General features: G+C 45.7%; 1 protein-coding gene across 6 annotated transcripts in view; it reads right to left on the reverse strand.

Annotated features, from left to right (window-relative positions):
- The window catches only part of MAPK8IP1 (mitogen-activated protein kinase 8 interacting protein 1), a 298,023-nt gene that overhangs the window by 67,209 nt on the left and 212,804 nt on the right, over positions 1-18,010 (reverse strand). For all 6 annotated transcript variants that reach the window (XM_069221748.1, XM_069221749.1, XM_069221747.1 and 3 more), the window contains one exon: positions 16,171-17,085. In XM_069221748.1, coding sequence (XP_069077849.1) covers positions 16,171-17,085 — 915 coding nt within the window. The remainder of the gene's footprint in view (positions 1-16,170; positions 17,086-18,010) is intronic.

Raw genomic sequence — 18,010 nt, forward strand, 5'->3', positions numbered from 1 at the left:
GGAACACACTTCTGTCTCTTCCTCATGGTGTAGGTAGACCACGCACACACCACTAGTATTCCAAACAAGTTCATCCAGTGGTGTAAAAGACATGTTTATCTCTTGTATGAGACACAGTCACACCAAATAGTGTATGTACAGCTCATCACAGGCTCATCCCAAAAGCGTGAAGCCAATGTCATGCCAGTAGTGTACGCAGACACACCTCCATCAATAGTACAGCAGTGGAATCAGAACAAATGTCTGTCACAAATGTGCCCAAAAAAAAAACTTTTGGTGTCCATAGACCCACTCTCTTTCCCTAGCATTAAAAGCCCATGCAGTTGTCCACACGTAACACAGATTAATGCAAACCTTCAAACTTAACTGTTCACTATCTAAACAAATCCCATTTAGAACCACTGTGGCTAGTAGGTGGATATTCTGAAATGTGGCAGTGATATGGATGTTGTGGATAAACATACAACACCCTTAATGAACACAAGCCATGTGCTTAGCTGTAAAAGGCCCAACAACTCTACCAAATGCTGCACACAGAGCGAACCCTCATTCCAAGTACACTGAGAAATCCCGTTGCATCGATGTGCGCACAAGACATCCTCACACAGAGTAAGGCAAATATTCCCATCCGATGGTACAGGGTCTTTGGTGTACCTAAGAATGACCACCCTTTGTAGACAACTTCCAAGTAACCAATGGTATACAATGATCAGACATTCTGATTAATGTGTGCCCCACAATCGGGTACACAGAAATCATGGCCACTTGACATCACGCAGAACTCAGGTACACTTGTACCGCGTCTACAGACTCAACCCATCTGTGTAAACAGATCACATGCCCAACCCTAGTAGGCTCCTCTGTCCCATTCAATGATGTATGTACCAATGTACATCTAGTGGTGTACACAGACTACAAGGTCTTCCAGGGGTATACCAATAGCCCATTGTGTGTTCAGAAGACATGGTCAACCAAACTTATCAATCAACCTCACTCAGTGATGTACTCACAGCTCCCTCTTATCCTCCTAAATGCCCACCTATGGTGTCCTGTGACCTGGTAACAGCACTATGTCTCACAGTCCATCCAGGAAATCCACTGACCATGAGCCCATTGAGATGGCGGACAACAAATGATGTAAATAAACGATTGGGTGAAAATAAACTGAGTCACGTGGAGCTCCCATCATGCTCTGTGTCTGAGTCTTCCGGGAGGCAGTGATGGCGAAGCTGCGTGCGTCGTAAGACGCGTTGAGGAAGCGGTGATCGGCCGAGAGCTGGGCCATGCCCAGGCCCTGTGAAGCACGGTAAGGATTAGTGCTCCCCCAGGCCTTTAAAACCCTGGATCCCGGGTGTCGGACCTGAACACATGTGGATAGAGAAGCATCAGGATCTTTTTGGAGGCCCTGGAGCACAGTGAGCTTTGGAGGCGACGCGGAGTTGGCGCTTTCCGGAGTACCGTGCGGATATGATGCACAAACATCGCAATTGCAGGAAAGCGGCAAAGTCATGAAGCATGAAAGCTTTAAGATAAATACAAAGCCAACACTGCCATGAGTGTGGGGTAGGACGGCGTGTTTATTGCCTTTTGCCCGAGGGGGTGGACTAAGAGGCTGGTTTGGATTCTTTTATTTTTTTATATTCAGACTGAGATAACTTTTTTGGATGAAAGGAGGAGGAAAAAGGGGGAAAGGAGGAAAAAGGAAAGAGAAAAGAAAAAAGAGGAAAACCAAGCTTTTCAGGCAGTTTACAGACCAAGAGGGGGAGAGTCTAGGGGTACAGCGGAAACGGGCTGTGGCAAGTGGAAACGGTTTGTTGCCCTTACTTCTCTCTAGCCCTCAAAAAGAAAAAAAGGAAAAGAAAAGATTTTTTTTTTCTGGTTTGTTTGGTTTAGTTTTTGGCGGAAGAAACTCACTGTTTCCTGGACCTGCAATGAAACGTATGACGCGGAACCTAACCTCCAAATCGCGTCCAGTGGGGAGAACCCCTAAAAAACCCAAGACTCTGACCGTAACCATGAGAAACCAAAGACATGCCATGCGAGTGATGCCTCCAATGAATCTGAAGGGCTTCAAGAGTCGACGGTCGCACCTCCAGCCTTTTGTGGAATCAGCCCTCCAAACAGTCAAGAATCAGAGATACTGCAGCCCTTATTAACCACCAAACTTTCTACATTATATTCCAGCTCCGTTGTGGGTGGCACAAATAACAATAAGCTGCACACGAGCCCTCAGGCGTAAAAGCGATTAGCGATCCACTTCTGGCACCAACTTCTAATATGGGGCAACTTAAAGACAAGCCTTCTTACCCTTTGTTTGTTTCTGGTAGCACAAGTATCAAAGGGGTTACAAATGAGAAAGGGAAAGAGTGGCAAACGGGCTTCAGGAGAATATACAGGATAGACCAGTATCCTCCAATATACTAATGGATTCTACGTCAGGAGGTCCATCCCATAATCTACCGGCCTTTGTTTTCATAGGTGGAACTACCCCCACTCAGGTATATCAGGCTTTTGTACCTACTTCATAACTAACAGGAGTCTCGGAAGACGCAATCGCAGTAGAAGGCGTGCTTGGACCAATCCTGGAGGAGCTACGTGAGATCAAAATTTCACAGGAGGAGGCACACAAGGAATGAATGAGCAGCTGAACCAGCTAAATGTCAATCTAACCCTTCTCTCCACACAGATCTCACAAGCAGAGCAAAGGGTATCAGACCTTGAAGATGCGAAAAACCAACAAGTGTCTGTGAGTTCACAGGTCCAGGCGTAACTCAAGGAACTACAGCTTAAGCTTGATGAATTGGACAATAGATCTCGACGATCTAATTTGAGATTCATGGGAGTTCCGGAAGGGACAGAAACATCATCATCCGTAACTAAAGTGATCACAGACAATATACAAACATATCCATGACAAAACAAAACAAGGGCTCAAGATGATCTTTCCATTATGCGGGCACATAGGGTCCCGTCAGTGCATAATACAACCTTTAAATATCCACATACCACTCTGGTTAACTTTGGGGATTACACGATCGAGGAGCAAATACTGTCCAAGGCCGTAAAAATGTTAATGAGGGCAACAACTTCAGCTTTCGGGTGTTTTCCGACATGTCTTTTACAGCAGCACGACGACGCCGTGAATTTGTCGGACTTATCGATGACTTTAAGAAACTTGGGGCCCTGGGACTGTGCCCTTGGGGCACAGGCGCTGTGCAATTGGCAAAGCTCAAGATGTTTAATAAGGGTCAGGCTCACATTTTCCAGAATGTGCAGCAGGCGAAGGATTTTATGGCTACATTCAGACAATTATCGCAGCAAAAGTCGATAACAGTGCTTGTTGCTATTTTATATATATATATATATATATATATATATATATATATATATATATATATATATATATATATATATATATATGTGTGATATGTATTGCTGCCTCCCAGGGCTTAGGCTCTAGAGTGCCACATTAATGCACTCACTTTTGGAGGTTGGGTGGGCATGGGGGAGTACAGGGGGTTGGGTTGGACACTATGGGGGTAAGAGGTCATTGGGAGGATGAGAATGGGGCCATGACAGATAGGGCCCCTTTTGGTGGATGGAGGGAGGGAACACTGGGTGAAGACATAGGAAAAAATGCTGTTTTTTTGGGACAGCAGGTGGTGGGGTTATGGCAAAAAATGTGAAAGTGCAAAAAAGCACAGACAACCATTCAGCCTCCCTGGGGTTATCTAATCAGAGCCAATGTTCAAACAGGGCGACTGGCGAGCTTCCCTTCCCTCCTCTTTCCTGCTTTGTAAAGCTACACAGGGAGATAAGGGATGGATGGGAATAGGGTGAAAATCGCCTCATGCAATCTGAATGGTGCCAATAACAATGTAAAATTTCAAGCGATACTGAAGTAGCTAACAGCTTCACAAGTGCAAGTATTTCTTTTGCAAGAAACTCACTGAACACTCCTTGCAAAACTCCCTAAACTCCCTAACTTTATTATGCATTCATCTTTTGCGTCAGAAGTGAGGGGAGTGGCGATATTAATCTTCCGTGACTTTCCAGGGATAGTGAAAGAGGTCTTTAGGGATCCGCAGGCAAGATGGATAGTATTGAGCACAATAGTAGCAAATAAGGAGATTCTTTCTGTGAGCATTTAAGGCCCCATCGAGGACGATGTAGGGTCCTTACGGCTTTTATATGCATATTTATCCATGCTCCAGGGCTGTTACATTATAGGAGGGGATTTCAATATCATACCTAATATCCATATAGATACATCGCGTAAGGATAAAACACAGAATAAATCAAGAGCATCTCAAATGCTTAACAAACTAGCTTGGGCTTTAGCAATGATTGACGTTTGGCGGATTGAACATCCTCAGGAAAAGGAATTTACCTGCTTTTCTAAAAGATGCAATACTGCCTTAAAGATTGATTTCATCTTAATCTCATATGCTTTGGCAAGACAGGGGTTAGGTATACTGGCCAATCCCTTTTCGGATCACTCTATTCCCTGGGACCTAATAATCAGACAAGTCGTCCGCAGTGGAGTCTGGATAAGTACCTTTTGACAGAGGATGGTTGGATAAATCCATCAAAGCATCAGTCGCAGAATTTTTAAATATGAATAAAGGCCCAACTTCCCTCTTTAATATATTGGAAGCCACCAAAAACCCACATACGAGGTGAGGCTATTTCATTCAAAGCTTTTTTAGGGAAGGTAGTTAGGGAAAAAAACACTACACTTCAACAAGAACTTGAACGTATGACAAGGTGGCATCAATTAATACCTAATAAGGATATGGCTTCTTCGCTCGAAAGGGACCAGACTAGACTAAGGGATTTTTTCATGTCTCATGATAAACTTAATAGGCACACAGGCTTTCAGAAGCAGTATGACGAGAATGAGCTCGTAGGGAGATTTCTGGCTTGGTCAGTCAAAAAAAAATCTAATCCTAATTTGATAAAAAAAAACATCTTTGATGAGGAGCAGGGAATCAGCCTAAAGAGATAGAGAGAGTCTTTTTCTCCCATTACACAAAGCACTATACTGAGACAATACAAGCAAAGACATCGGACGCTGAGCAGTACCTAGACTCATTGGTATTGCCAAGGTTAGACCAAGGAGCACAAGCCTTACTTGTGGCTCCCATCACCCTCTCGGAAGTAAAAGAGGCAATACGGGCTGCGCCTAATGCGAAGGCCCCCGGTGAGGATGGTCTTCCGGTGGAAGTCTATAAGATTCTGGAGGGCCAAATAGCCAAAATATTAGTTAATATATTCAGTGAAATTTTAGAAGTGGGGATGGGTTCCACCTTCATCCTCTAGGGCCAAAGTGGTTATTTTTTTAACAAAGGATAAGCTACCGGAAAACCCAGGCTCATATCGCCCAATTAGTCTTCTTAACCAGGATTACAAGTTATTCACAGAGATTCTAGCAGTACGTAAAGCCCAAGTGGCACAAGGACTCATTCATGAGGATCAATGCAGCTTTCTCCCTGATACTAATTTCTTGGTACAGGCAATTGATTATTTTTTCCAAATAAATAACCGGCAGCAATCATAATGCTTGACGCTGAAAAGGCATTTGATTTGGTCCAATGGGAAGTTTTGTTCATGACCTTAGAAAGGTTTGAGTTTCCAGGGAAGTTTATTCAGGCATTACGTAGCTTGTATTCCGGAGCTCAAGCTAAGGTCTTAATAAACGCACAAATAGCAGGATTAGTACATATATCACGAGGTACGCAGCAAGGCTGCCCTCTTTCCCCAGTGCTTTTTGCACTTTTTATTGAATCATTGGCAGCAGCAATCCGACAAGACAAACACATATATTCTCTACTTCCTCAAGCACCAAAACTTAAATTATTCGCTGATGACATGATTTTATATCTCCATGCAGATTTGCGCAAATATTGCCAGAGCATTTTCAAAGATTAAGATCTTTTTGGTCCTGGGTGGTTATAGAATTAACTGCTCTAAATCTGAAGTTCTTTTGTATAATGCAGTGAAAACAGTTCTACCAACGGATATCCGGGTCCAATCCTCAACTTCCCATTAGACACTTAGGGATATTTGTGTCCAATGATTTTTCAGATCTTTTCCAGCTAATCTACATAAGCACTTATAGGAAAATACAAGGTCTACTTCAGAAATGGCAAGTATCTTCCATGACGATCATCGGGCGGGTAGCATTGGTCAAAATGATGATTCTCCCTTTGGATCTATTTGTCTTCTCAAGCATAATGTTGAGAGCGCCTCAAAAATGTTTTAGGGAAATAGATTTGTTGATTAAACAGTTTGCATGGGCTACTAAAAAACTTCATCTGAGGCTAAAGAAGGTAGCTCTTGGAGTGAACGATGGGGGACTGGTACTCCCCAATATTACAACTTACTACGAGGCATCCTTCTTGGATTGGGCTTCAAAGACCACATTATTGCCAAGCACTAGCTTTTATCTTAACCATACGTTAACGGACAGTGGCATAGAGGTTCCCGATTCCTTAAACAACCTCGCCTCCCAAAACGTGTGAGGTACAAATTGCCGGTAAGGATTCAGGCCAGTATGTTGTCGATACAGGTAAAATACCAAATCTGTAGGATTTACTCATGAATTAGACTTCACAATTCTTGGATGTTAGGTCTTGAACTTAACCAAGGATATGTACAGAAATGGAAAGAGGTGGGGTGGGGAGCTTTGATGATTTTTTAAATCATATTAAAACATGGACGCAGTGTCTAGCCGACAGAGACACTATCTCGTATGATCTTAGGTTTTCCTATTATCGAATCCAGCATTTTCTGCAAACGATGGAGAGAACAACTGAAAGCCCTAGCTCTACCATTGGTCAGGCCTATTTTGGGAATTTACTAGGCATAGGTAACTGGTATAGGAGACTCTGTACAGGGCAAAAATCTGACATAATCGCTCAAGTTTTATTTAAAATAGAAAACCTCACTGGATGTGAAATAGAAACACAGCAATGGAAAAACCATAATAACCTAACATATAAAGTACTCAGGGGGTAACTTAAAATAAGTTGCATTTTATTCTAATGGCTGCTCTATTATACTCCGGCTAGATTAAAGAAAATGTATCCCGAGGCATCTGTTCTTGTCCGCGCTGTCAGGCGATTCAGAGGGACTGGCTTCATATGAGCTTTACATGTAAATACCTGACAACATTTTGGGAGAAAGTATTTCAGAGGATCAGTGTCTTAATATCTTTAAAATTGGCTCCAAACCCGCTGGGGCCATAATTTGGTATTCCGCAAATGCCTGTTGCCTGTTCGTGCCAAGCAAATCTTATTTGCTGCTACTTTAATAGCCAAGTCATTGATTCTTCAAGCCTGGAAACCACCAACACCCCCTACGTATTCAGCCTAGGAAACAAAGATGGAAGCGGTGCGGGAAGGAGAGAAGCTACATGCTCAACGGGTGGGAGCCTGGCGTAGATGTGAGGGCATATGGGCAGAATGAAGGAACAAATAACCAAGGAAACAGGATAGAGATGGAAAGATGGGGAGTAGGTTCTTTTTTTCTTTTCTGTACACATAAGTGAAATGTAAGAAGGCTGATTATTTTATTGCAAAAGGATATGTTAAAGATATGATTGGAGTCCAAACGAATGTATGTAGTGCAATTACACCTGCAGTAAAAAATAAATTGAAAAAACAGAAAAATGATGTAACTAAACCGCAGACAAAGCCTTCTAATGGTGTATTGCTTATGACATGCTTATAAGCTTATGACATGCTTATAAGCTCTATTCCATGGCCCTTTGTTACTCTAAAGCTCTTTCCTAGTGTGCAGCAGTGAAAAGCCAACAAGTCATTAATGACATGCTCAGCAAACTCCTGAAAGGGCGTATCCATCATACACTCTCATCAATAGTATGTTGAAAAATCTTATTCAGTGGTGTACACAAACCCCATGCTCCTCCACATTAAGGCAAGCAGTTCTATCCAGTGGTGTACACAGACCCCATGCTCACCCCCAGCATGGCAACCAGGTTTATCAGATGGTGTACACAGACCCCATGCTCATCCCCAGCATGGCAACCAGGTCTATCCGATGCTGTACACAGACTCCATGATCATCCCCAGCATGGCAACCAGGTTTATCCAATGCATACACAGACCCCATGCTCCTCCACATTAAGGCAAGCAGTTCTATCCAGTGATCTACACAGACCCCATGCTCATCCCTAGTATGGCAACCAGGTTTATCCGATGGCATACACAGACCCCATGCTCATTCATAGTATGGCAACCAGGTTTATCCGATGGCATACACAGACCCCATGCTCATTCATAGTATGGCAACCAGGTTTATCCGATGGCATACACAGACCCCATGCTCATCTTCAGCATGGAAACCAGGTTTATCTGATGGTGTACACAGATCCCATGCCCATCCTCAGCATGGCAACCAGGTTTATCCGATGGTGTACACAGATCCCATGCCCATCCTCAGCATGGCAACCAGGTTTATCTGATGGTATACACAGACCCCATGCCCATCCTCAGCATGGCAATCAGGTTTATCCGATGGTGTACACAGATCCCATGCTCATCCCCATTATGGTAATTAGTTCTATCCAGTGGTCTACACAGACTTCATGCTCATCCGTGGTATGGGAAACAGGTCTATCCCAGATTGCACCTTGACCTTGAGTTCCATTACAAGGATATCTGACAATCACATCCCAGTCGTGAACATCAACAACATGTCCGACCTTTGTGTGATCATCAATCCAACCCCATGTTGTACACAGACTACCTGCTCACGCAGACTGTGGACAAGAATCCTATCTAACCCTGGTACATTTGTTAATCTATACCAATGCCGGACACAAGTCAACATCACAGACCACGTGCTCAGGCAAATCCATTCTATAGTGTTGTGTGCCTTGTCACATAATCCCTAGACTGACCAGTAACCACATTCCATTTGTGATCATCAACAACACAAGAGCTACTTATGTTCAATAGTGACCACCCCATCCAAGATTGTCAGCAGAGATCACATCAGTACATTAGGCAGGGTTTCCAGCAATAAAGTAAAAAATACTTTTACAATTTGAAAATCTCCATATATAGGTGTTGCTTGAAAGCTATAGCTGCAATCCACCTGGCGCCAAAGTAATATCAGTAATTCATCTCTCCAACTCAAATAATAGTTTTAAGTGCATTTTGAAAATTCAACCATTGCTCTCGAAACATCAGCTTATGAGTTCTGAAAATATACACATTTCCGTCTTGAATACATTCTTTTTAATGACATTTATAATTTAACCAAGCAAAAGCTTCTATAGTAGCAGGCGGAGCTGCACACGGGAGATCTACTTGCAGGTTGCTGGAGCGCTACTGGTAGCTCAGGAGCTGCTCATTGGAGACGCCTGCCGTAGACCATCTTGGTGCTCTCAGACCTGTTTACTGCTACCTGCATCAATGCTACTCATTCTATCAACTTCTGATGCAGTAAAGAGTGAACCTGATGGGAATTAAACTCGTGATCATCAGCTCATGCGTACATCTCCATAATAAGAGTTCATCTCTGAGCTATCTTAGCTACATTTCTGGACAAGAAAGATCACACACTCGTTCCAAATGTGCAGGAGAGGATGAGAGCCACAGATGTTACACACGGACCGTGGACTAGTATGTGCTAATGACAAAGAATGACCTGTAAATTTAAGAATTGGACCTACTTCTCTTTTCAATCAATCAATCTGTTTGTTTATCTATTTATAAAGCACTGCTCTTCAGCCCAGAGGGTATCCGTGTGCTGAGGTTCTGCTGGTCTCAGTCATAGGCCAGGTTTTGAGTCCCTTTTTTAATTAAATCAGGGAGGGTGCTGTTTGAAGGTGGAGGGGTAGGTGGTTCCTGGCTTTGGCGGCCATGTAGGAGAAGGAGCGACCTCCGTTGTGGCTTTGTTAAATGCGGGGTGTGCGTGAGAGTGCTAGGTAGGCAGAGCAAAGGTGTCTGGTGGACATTGCTGGCTGCCGACTGATACCATGCTCAGGGCAGGTCAACTCTGCACACAGTGAAAATCCTTAGTAGATAGGCCTTGTAGTGAAAGAGACATCTTCAGCAGAAGAAGAGATGGCTGCTTATGGTGCAGGATTCAGCGCCTTATGTCCGACTGGCCAAGGAGGGTTGTTAGTGGGTGGATCAAGGAGTGAACTATGTTTGTAAGACTCTAGGTGGACCATAGTTCCAGGATGGAAGCATGACATGAGATGAGAGGATGCAATTCCAGTATTTCATACTTTTGATAGTATGATCATACATAAGGACTAGCACTAGAGGAATTCTGGATCCCTGGTTTGATGATGAATGTGAATGGCAGAGGCCTGGATCTAGCCTTATTTTAGACAGTGGTTTCTTCTTCAGCTATGCAGCGAAAGCAACTAGGAACAGTTTACAGATGTTTGAGGAGGGAATAAAATAAGATTTACAAAGGTTTTATGTCGGTGTTGCATTATTTTGACCTAACCCAAAATCCTGTTTGTGATTTACAAACCAGCGCAAAAAGTGACGCAAACCCGAGTGAAGTGCTGCTTTGCGTTCCTCTGCGTCAAGGGGGCGTTTTATAGGTGGTACATGGGAGTTCCGTTCAACTACCCATTGTATGCTACGCAAAATCCTATCTACTAGCAAATGCCACTTGACACCAGGCATTAAAAAAGAGAAATGCTTTTATTTCTCCTAACAATTCAAATTTTGCATGTGTGCTGCATTTCACACATCCAAAGTAGGACAAGTTTTAGAGTTTGCCTAAGCATAGTATTTTGTACTGGCAGGGTATCCTTCCAGTACAAAACATATGCTCGACTTATGCGGACACATTTGCCCAATGGTGCAAAAGTGTCTATGTGGCGTTTGGCAGGCTGATTGTGCACAGGCACTAGGGAGAAAGCAGGATGGTGCAACATCTATGGATATATGATGCTTTCCTGTGCTCTCCTTCCCATGTAATGTAGCAACTTTGGGTCCTGTGCTGCATTGTGTGACAGGTTTGTGCCACACAACATAATTTTTGTTCCACGCAACGTGGTGCAAGAGCGATAAAAACCTTAAGTCAGCTTGTTGAAGCCACGCAAAACCACTTTGCGTGGCACCAAACATCTGCAGTAACGAATGCATGGTAAATCGCTGCATTAACTCTGCCCTGGGAAGGCATTCTATGGGTGTTGCATGCGTGTTCCCACGTAACTCCCATGGATTTTAATGCATCCCCAGATTTCCAAGAACTTGTAAGACTTGGGATGCGGCAAAATCATAATGAGGAGAAGTATATTTCTCCTCGTTTCTTCCTCTTTCTATGTGTGCTGCATTTTGCAGCACAGGTAGAAAGAGGAATATGCCTCCTAGGATTGTTTTTGTGCAGGAAGGTGTCCCTTCGAGCAGAAAAACAATCCTGCATGCAACGCAGGCACCCTTGCACCATGACACCAGGATGCACGCGCTGTGCGCCAGTGCAGAGGGAAAAGTCAGGAATGCACTGCATGCCTTTAATACAGTGCATTACTGCCCTTTCCCTGTGATGCTGTGCAGCGCAGCAAGGTGACATGCTGCACTGCACTGCACTGCGTGATTTCCTATTAAATGAGGCGCCGGGTTTTATATCACACGCAGCAGCCCAGTTATGCAGTGAAGAAAATGTCCTATCTCGAAGTGTGCTGGGGCCGCAACCATGGACCTCCTGAGGAAAGAAAACTCATCTTCCCCTCACCCACGGATTCTGTTAGATGATGTCCCAATAACACTAAAACCACATTCTATCTAAATGCAAAACACAAGCTCGCGGCCGTCATGGGATGCGTCATGTGATACGGAGATCAGCTCTCATAGGGTCAGCTGTCAGGCTGAACACTCTTTTGAAATGCATGAGAGCAGTCATAGTGCAAAGTACTAGGTACGGAATATTACAGACCCAGGGGCTTATTTAGAAGCCCCTTGCACCGCCGGTGCGTCACTTTTTATGACGCAGCGGCGGCACAGAGTGCAGACCCGTATCTACGAGGCCACACAAAGCCAGCCTGCATGGCAATCCGATGGCATTGCCTTACACTGCGTCGGGGGCATTCCATGGGTGTTGCGGTGGGTTTTCATATGCAACACCCATGGGTTTTGACGCATTCCCAGATTTACAAGGATCTGTAAGTCACAACTGTCCGCCTCCTCAGGGGAAGCGTAATGAGGAGAAATATCTGTATTTCTCCTCGTGTTTTCCTCTTTCCATGTGTGCTGCACTCTGGGATGGCCCCGCCTTGCATAAAAGCAATCCTGCATGCAAAGGAGTTGGTGCTAGGCCGCCAAAACGGCACCAGCGCAAGGGGAAAGCACAGGAATGCACCTTGCACCATGTATTGTATAATTACGGTGCTTTCCAGCCTTTTCACTTTGGCGTAGGGCAGCGGAGCAAGGCGCCTTGTTGTGCTGCCTTACGCCAAATCCCCGTAAATATGCCCCTGAAATGATAAAGTACGCAGTGAATAATCAACGGAAGATAACTCTAAAAATCAGGACTACTCACACCAGGCCCTAGTGGGTCACTGTAGCATTATCTGGGTGAATGTCACGAAATCGAGGTGAAGAATATCGACCTTTACCTTTCACAATATTGACTCCCAACGTCAACAGGATATGCATACACAGGGAAGTGTAGGTGCACAATTCTTAACTCCAGATATATGTACCTTAACGATACATTGGTCACCAATTTTGGGAGTGATTGTAAGCACAGACTGATATTTAAACTTCAATATAATGGTAAAACACTGTCATGCCTCCTCTATTTAGATCCGTCACACAGTTAACTTTAACACTGACTGAGCTGAAGGCTTGCTCACACTATGATTTGTGTCCTTGACCCATCAGCCATTGAAATCTAAAACATGTGGCCAACTTAAGACAATCTGTCCCAACTCACAGCACGATAGAACGTCAAACCACACTGCTTCCCCTGTCCACCATCCTTCCGTATGAGTCCTTTCATGACTCACATACCACCTCCTACATCCCTGATGCACAGTTAGGAACATTCCAGGAGAGACATGGTGCTGCAGACTACCTTTGGTGCCCCACTCACAGCCCTTGCCTGGAGTAAGAGGTCTGCCTAGCACTAGGGCCTTTCTTTAGCTCCTGAACTCATGCTGCACCCCTGGGGTACGGCAAGCCACTAAGAGAGGAGGAAGGATAGGGAGAGGATGCGGTGAGGTAAGTGGGGCAGGGTTGGGGGTAGTTTTTAGTGGTGGGGGGGTTTAGGGCTAAGGGTGGATGGGGGGGTCTACTAGTTTATTTTTTAGGGGCATAGTTTATTTTTTAGGGCTTAGGGTGGGTGGGGGGTCGGAGTAGTGTAGTTATTAGGGGTGGGGGAAGGTTTTAGGGCTCAGGGCAGGTAGGGGCTGTTTTGGTAGTTTGTTTTTTAGGGGTGGGGAAGGTTTAAGGAAGGGCGGAGAGGAGAGGAAAAAGGATTGGGAGAGGACGTGGCGAGGTAGGTGGGGCTGGGGCAGGTTTGGGGGTAGTTTTTTGCAGTGGGGTGGATTTAAGGCTTTGGGTGGCTTGGGGGGTTGGGGTAGTTTATTTTTTAGGGGTAGGTTGGGGGGTCGGGTAGTTTATTTTTTAGGGCTTATCGGGGTAGTTCAGTTATTAGGGTTGGGTGAAGGTTTTAGGGCTCAGAGCGGGTAGAGGGTGTTGAGGTGATTTATTTTTTAGGGGTGGGGCTGGGGGGTCGGGGTAGTTTAGTTTTTAGGGCTTTTTTTGCATGGGGGGTGGGGGTAGTTTAGTTATTAGGGGTGGGGAAGGTTTTAGGGCAGATGGGGGTGTTGAGTAGTTTATTTTTTAGGGGCTGGGTTGGGAGGTTGGGTAGTTTATTTTTTAGGGCTAAGGGTGGGTGGGGTAGTTTAGGTATTGGGGTGGGGGAAGGTTTTAGAGCTCAGGGCGGGTGGGGGGTCTCGGGGTATTTTAGTGTTTAGGTTTGGGGGTAGTTCTGGGCCTCAGGGCGTTGGGGTAGTTTTTAAGGTTAAGAGGGGGGGTTGTATAACACAACCATGCATGTCGTTTTCACATATTCCTTTATTAAGCATATTTTTACCTCAAAATTAGTTGTAGAGGCATGCGTGGTAAAGGCATGTGTGGGAAAGACGAGGTCGTGGTTCCGACCGCATTGTTAAGGCATGCTTGGTTGTGTCATACAACGACTTGGCACAAGAGTACTGTGGAGCAGTCCGGATCAGTACACTGGGTATCCCTATCTCCTGTACAATACCCTCAAGAGATCTGTGAGGGAGGGAGTGTTTGCAAAGCACCTGCTAGTTGGCCAGATGATGCCTGCTCTTAAGGACTCCCTACAGACATGCTTTTGTACCCTAAAAAAAACATGCATTTAAGTGAAGGTGGAACCAAGTATGTCCACAGCTCCTGTCCCCTTGCTTGCCCCTCCCTCTGCACCACCAACACCAAGGACAGAAAAGTAGGAAGCATCTGCAGGTCTCTACAAAAGTCCTTGTCTTTAAAGATATTCCACTTTGAGAGGCCATTAACATTCTGATCTTGGACACTCTTGCCATGAACCACCAAATGTTTGCAACCCTGCAGCGTCAGAGTGCAAAGACAGGTATGCTGGTTACCTACTGACTGCAGCTACCTCAGTGGGTTGACATCTGCCTGCATGGTGCACTTCTTGCTTTAGAGGTAGTGCTGTAGTATGAAGGGGAGTCTAAGACTCAGATCGATGTCCACCCCAGCATGCTTACCTTTGTAAACTTTAAGTAGCAGCTTTTCAGGCTGTACCAGTGAATGGGCAGGAATCGGTCTGCATAGACCTGGATGGCTGGCACAACGTGGCCTACAGAGTGAGACCTGTTCTGGGTCATGACAGTGAGCAAAAGAATCAGTGACAGTACACCGCCTGAGGCACAAATGGACAAGTCAGCAGCACACCCACAGCATCAGCCACTAGTGTTGAAGCCAGGGCAGTCTGAATCCACAGGACCTCCAGTGCCTGGTGTCCTCTGCTTCTTCTGATCCTCCACACTTGGCCCAACACGGCCACACAACATTATGGGGTATATTTACAAGCCCCTTGTGCCGCTGTTGCACCACTTTTTGTAACACAATGATGGTGCAAACCTTGAAATAATTTCTATAAGGCCAAGCAAAGCCACTTTGCGTGTATTCGAATGGCCTCATAGATACGGAGTAAGGCAAAGCACAGCAAATCGCTGCGTTGCCTTACTCTATACCAGGGAGGCGTTCCATGGGCGTTGCAGTGGGTGTTCCCAAGCAGCATCCATGGATTTTGATGCTGCCCCAGATTTACAAGAGCCTGTAAACTTGAGGATGCGGCAAAAACTTACGCAGCACAAACAGAAAGAGGAAAAAGCCTCCCAGGATTGTTTGGTATGCAGGAAGGTGCCGCCTCCACCATGAAAACAATCCTGCATGCTACGCAGACACCCCTGAACCATGGTGCAAGGGCACCTGCATTGGTGCTGGGCTGCCAAAATGGCATCAGCGCAGTGAGAAAGGACAGGAATGCATCATATGCCATAGATATGGCGCATTCCTGCCCTTTCCCTTTCACGCAGTAGCAGGTGACTTTCTGCGTTGCACCACGCCAAAAGCCCGTAAATATGAGCCTTACTGTTGGAGGTAGAGCGAGACCACCATCCTAGCAGAGCTGTCTTCAGCAGCGAAGGAAAGGCCAGTGTCATGGCTCTTGTGACCAAAAGAAAGTGACAGCCGCGTCCAGAAAAAGGGCAGCTGTGCCACCGGAGTGCTTACAAATGTCTGGCCAACATTCACCTTGAAACAGCAATGACAAGGAAACCACATTCTATTTGAAAACAGAACCAAATATTAAATCACCCAGTGAGATCACAGACCTATGGGATATTCTGAGTTGCCTGTACTGTTAACTAAGATGATCTATAGTTTGATGGAATTGCTAAATCTGGTGTTGGGTTGTCTGAGACATCTTGTACACCACCATGAATGGTGCATCAAAATCTTTCTATAGTCTCTGGTCTATCAGGCACGAGGCCAGGGAAACCAAACACTCAGAGGCACATGTGTGATTGGGGAGGCTGTTTGTGAAATACGTTATTGTCCCATACATCGAACCCTCCCACATCCCCCTGCCCCATCGCCCTGGCAGACAGTAACTCACTGGATGAACGCGACCGTCCACTCATGAAGACATTTAGGAACTTCTTGGAGAAGGGGATGTCGGCCTCAGGGGAGGAATCCTCTGACGGACAGACTGAGTCCCTCTTCAGCACATCCTCCTCATACTCCTCGCCAATGGCCGACTCGTAAGGCGAGGAGACGCAGTTGTCATAGACTGTGCCAGAGTCGCTCTCATCACTGTAACCTGTGTAGCATTGTTTCAAACTGACCAGCTCCAACTGGACATTCTCATCCACCACAAGAGTGTACTTAACAGAGTCATAGGACAGGGCACTAGTATCAGAGCTGACCGATGCCCGCTGAGTGCTGTAGGAGGAGCGGTGCCCATGGCCACCATTGCAAGATGCCTTGACCACCTGCCCCTTTTCCGGCGAGGACAGGTAGTCCAGCACCTCATCCTCCTCGCTGATGGAAGAGTTGGGTTTCCCTGGCATGGACTGATAGTTCGAGGTGTCAATGTCCGAGCTGGTGGACATGCGGTTCTCACTAGATTGGGATGGGAAGCGTCGGTCCAGCTCAAGTGGGTCAGAGTTCTTTTGCACTGGTGTTAGGTAGATTTCTTCTGTGGCCTCAAGCCGGACATCGGCTTGGTATCGTATGCGGTCACGATGGGCTTCAGTCCCCCTGGTGGGACAGCTGACACCAGGATGGTGGTGTGGCTGCTGCTGGGTGTGGTGTGGTTGGTGGTACGCTTGGTGAGGTGGCCGGACGGGCGCTTGGTGCTTCTCAGGGGCTCTGGAAGTTGCATTGGCTGTGGCTACAGTGCTCTGTGTAGCTGCACTACGGCGGCAGGGGCTGTCCGTGGATGTACCCCGGTCTTTGGTGGAAGTTGCGTTGCTCCGGATGTTTCCTTCATCACTCAGGCAAATGTGTTCGTGAGGCGAGGACTGTTCCCCTAAAAAGAGACAAGAAAACAAATTAACTCACTAATTAAGCCACCTCTATCCTATATGATTTCTCCTGCTTTGTAGGCATATTCCTCAAACTCTCCTTCGGACAAGTCACAAAAATACAGAACTAGAGGTCGGTGGACTACTTTACTTGGAGTGTTGACGAGGTTCATCCCTCAGAGTTGGGGAATGCAAGAATTAGCCATGAGAGGGGAAGCCTTGTGTGAAAACAAGAAAAGTAGACAAACCACAGGCTTGGTGCCTTGTTCATAGGGATTTGCTGGGATTCAGGGGGATGAAGGCACTGTGGATACTCTCTGTTGCTTAAGTATTTTATAGGGATCTCTGTGCAATGAGTGTTTTTTCGATGGTTGGTTCTGTGTTCAGAATGCTCAATGTGAGAGCGCATTGTGCTAGGGTGCTGGTTCTGGGGGTCTCATGGGCCATTGGTGCAGTACATGGAGGCGGCTGATGGGGACGTGGAACATGTGAGTGCTGATTTGTATTTATTCTACTGAGTCCCACATATGCATGGCTTATGACTCCAGGCTCTGAGCACCAGAATGCTTTATAGGAGAGAGGAAGAGGTGACTCCATTGGGTACCAGTGGAGGGCTCTCTTCTAGGAGTACAGCATATGCTTTACTTGTACTTGATAGGATTCTTCTTGATTCTTTGAGGGTACGTTTTTGGGGGTCCAATGAGAGCTGCTTGTAGGGGTCCAATGGCCTTTTTGCTATCTGCCCTAGGGGCTGTGATTTTGGTGTTCATTGGGGTCCTGCACCTGGATCATATGTTAGGTTGTATTGATTTGTATAGTGCACTAAACACCAGAGAGGGTATCCAGGCACTTCGGCATGTATATAGTTTTGTGGTCCCAAGATGCCTATACGAAGAGCAAAGTTTTCAGTTTCTTCTGAAACTGACAAAG

The sequence above is a fragment of the Pleurodeles waltl genome, chromosome 3_1, assembly GCF_031143425.1.
Source record: "Pleurodeles waltl isolate 20211129_DDA chromosome 3_1, aPleWal1.hap1.20221129, whole genome shotgun sequence".
Classification (NCBI taxonomy): domain Eukaryota; kingdom Metazoa; phylum Chordata; class Amphibia; order Caudata; family Salamandridae; genus Pleurodeles; species Pleurodeles waltl.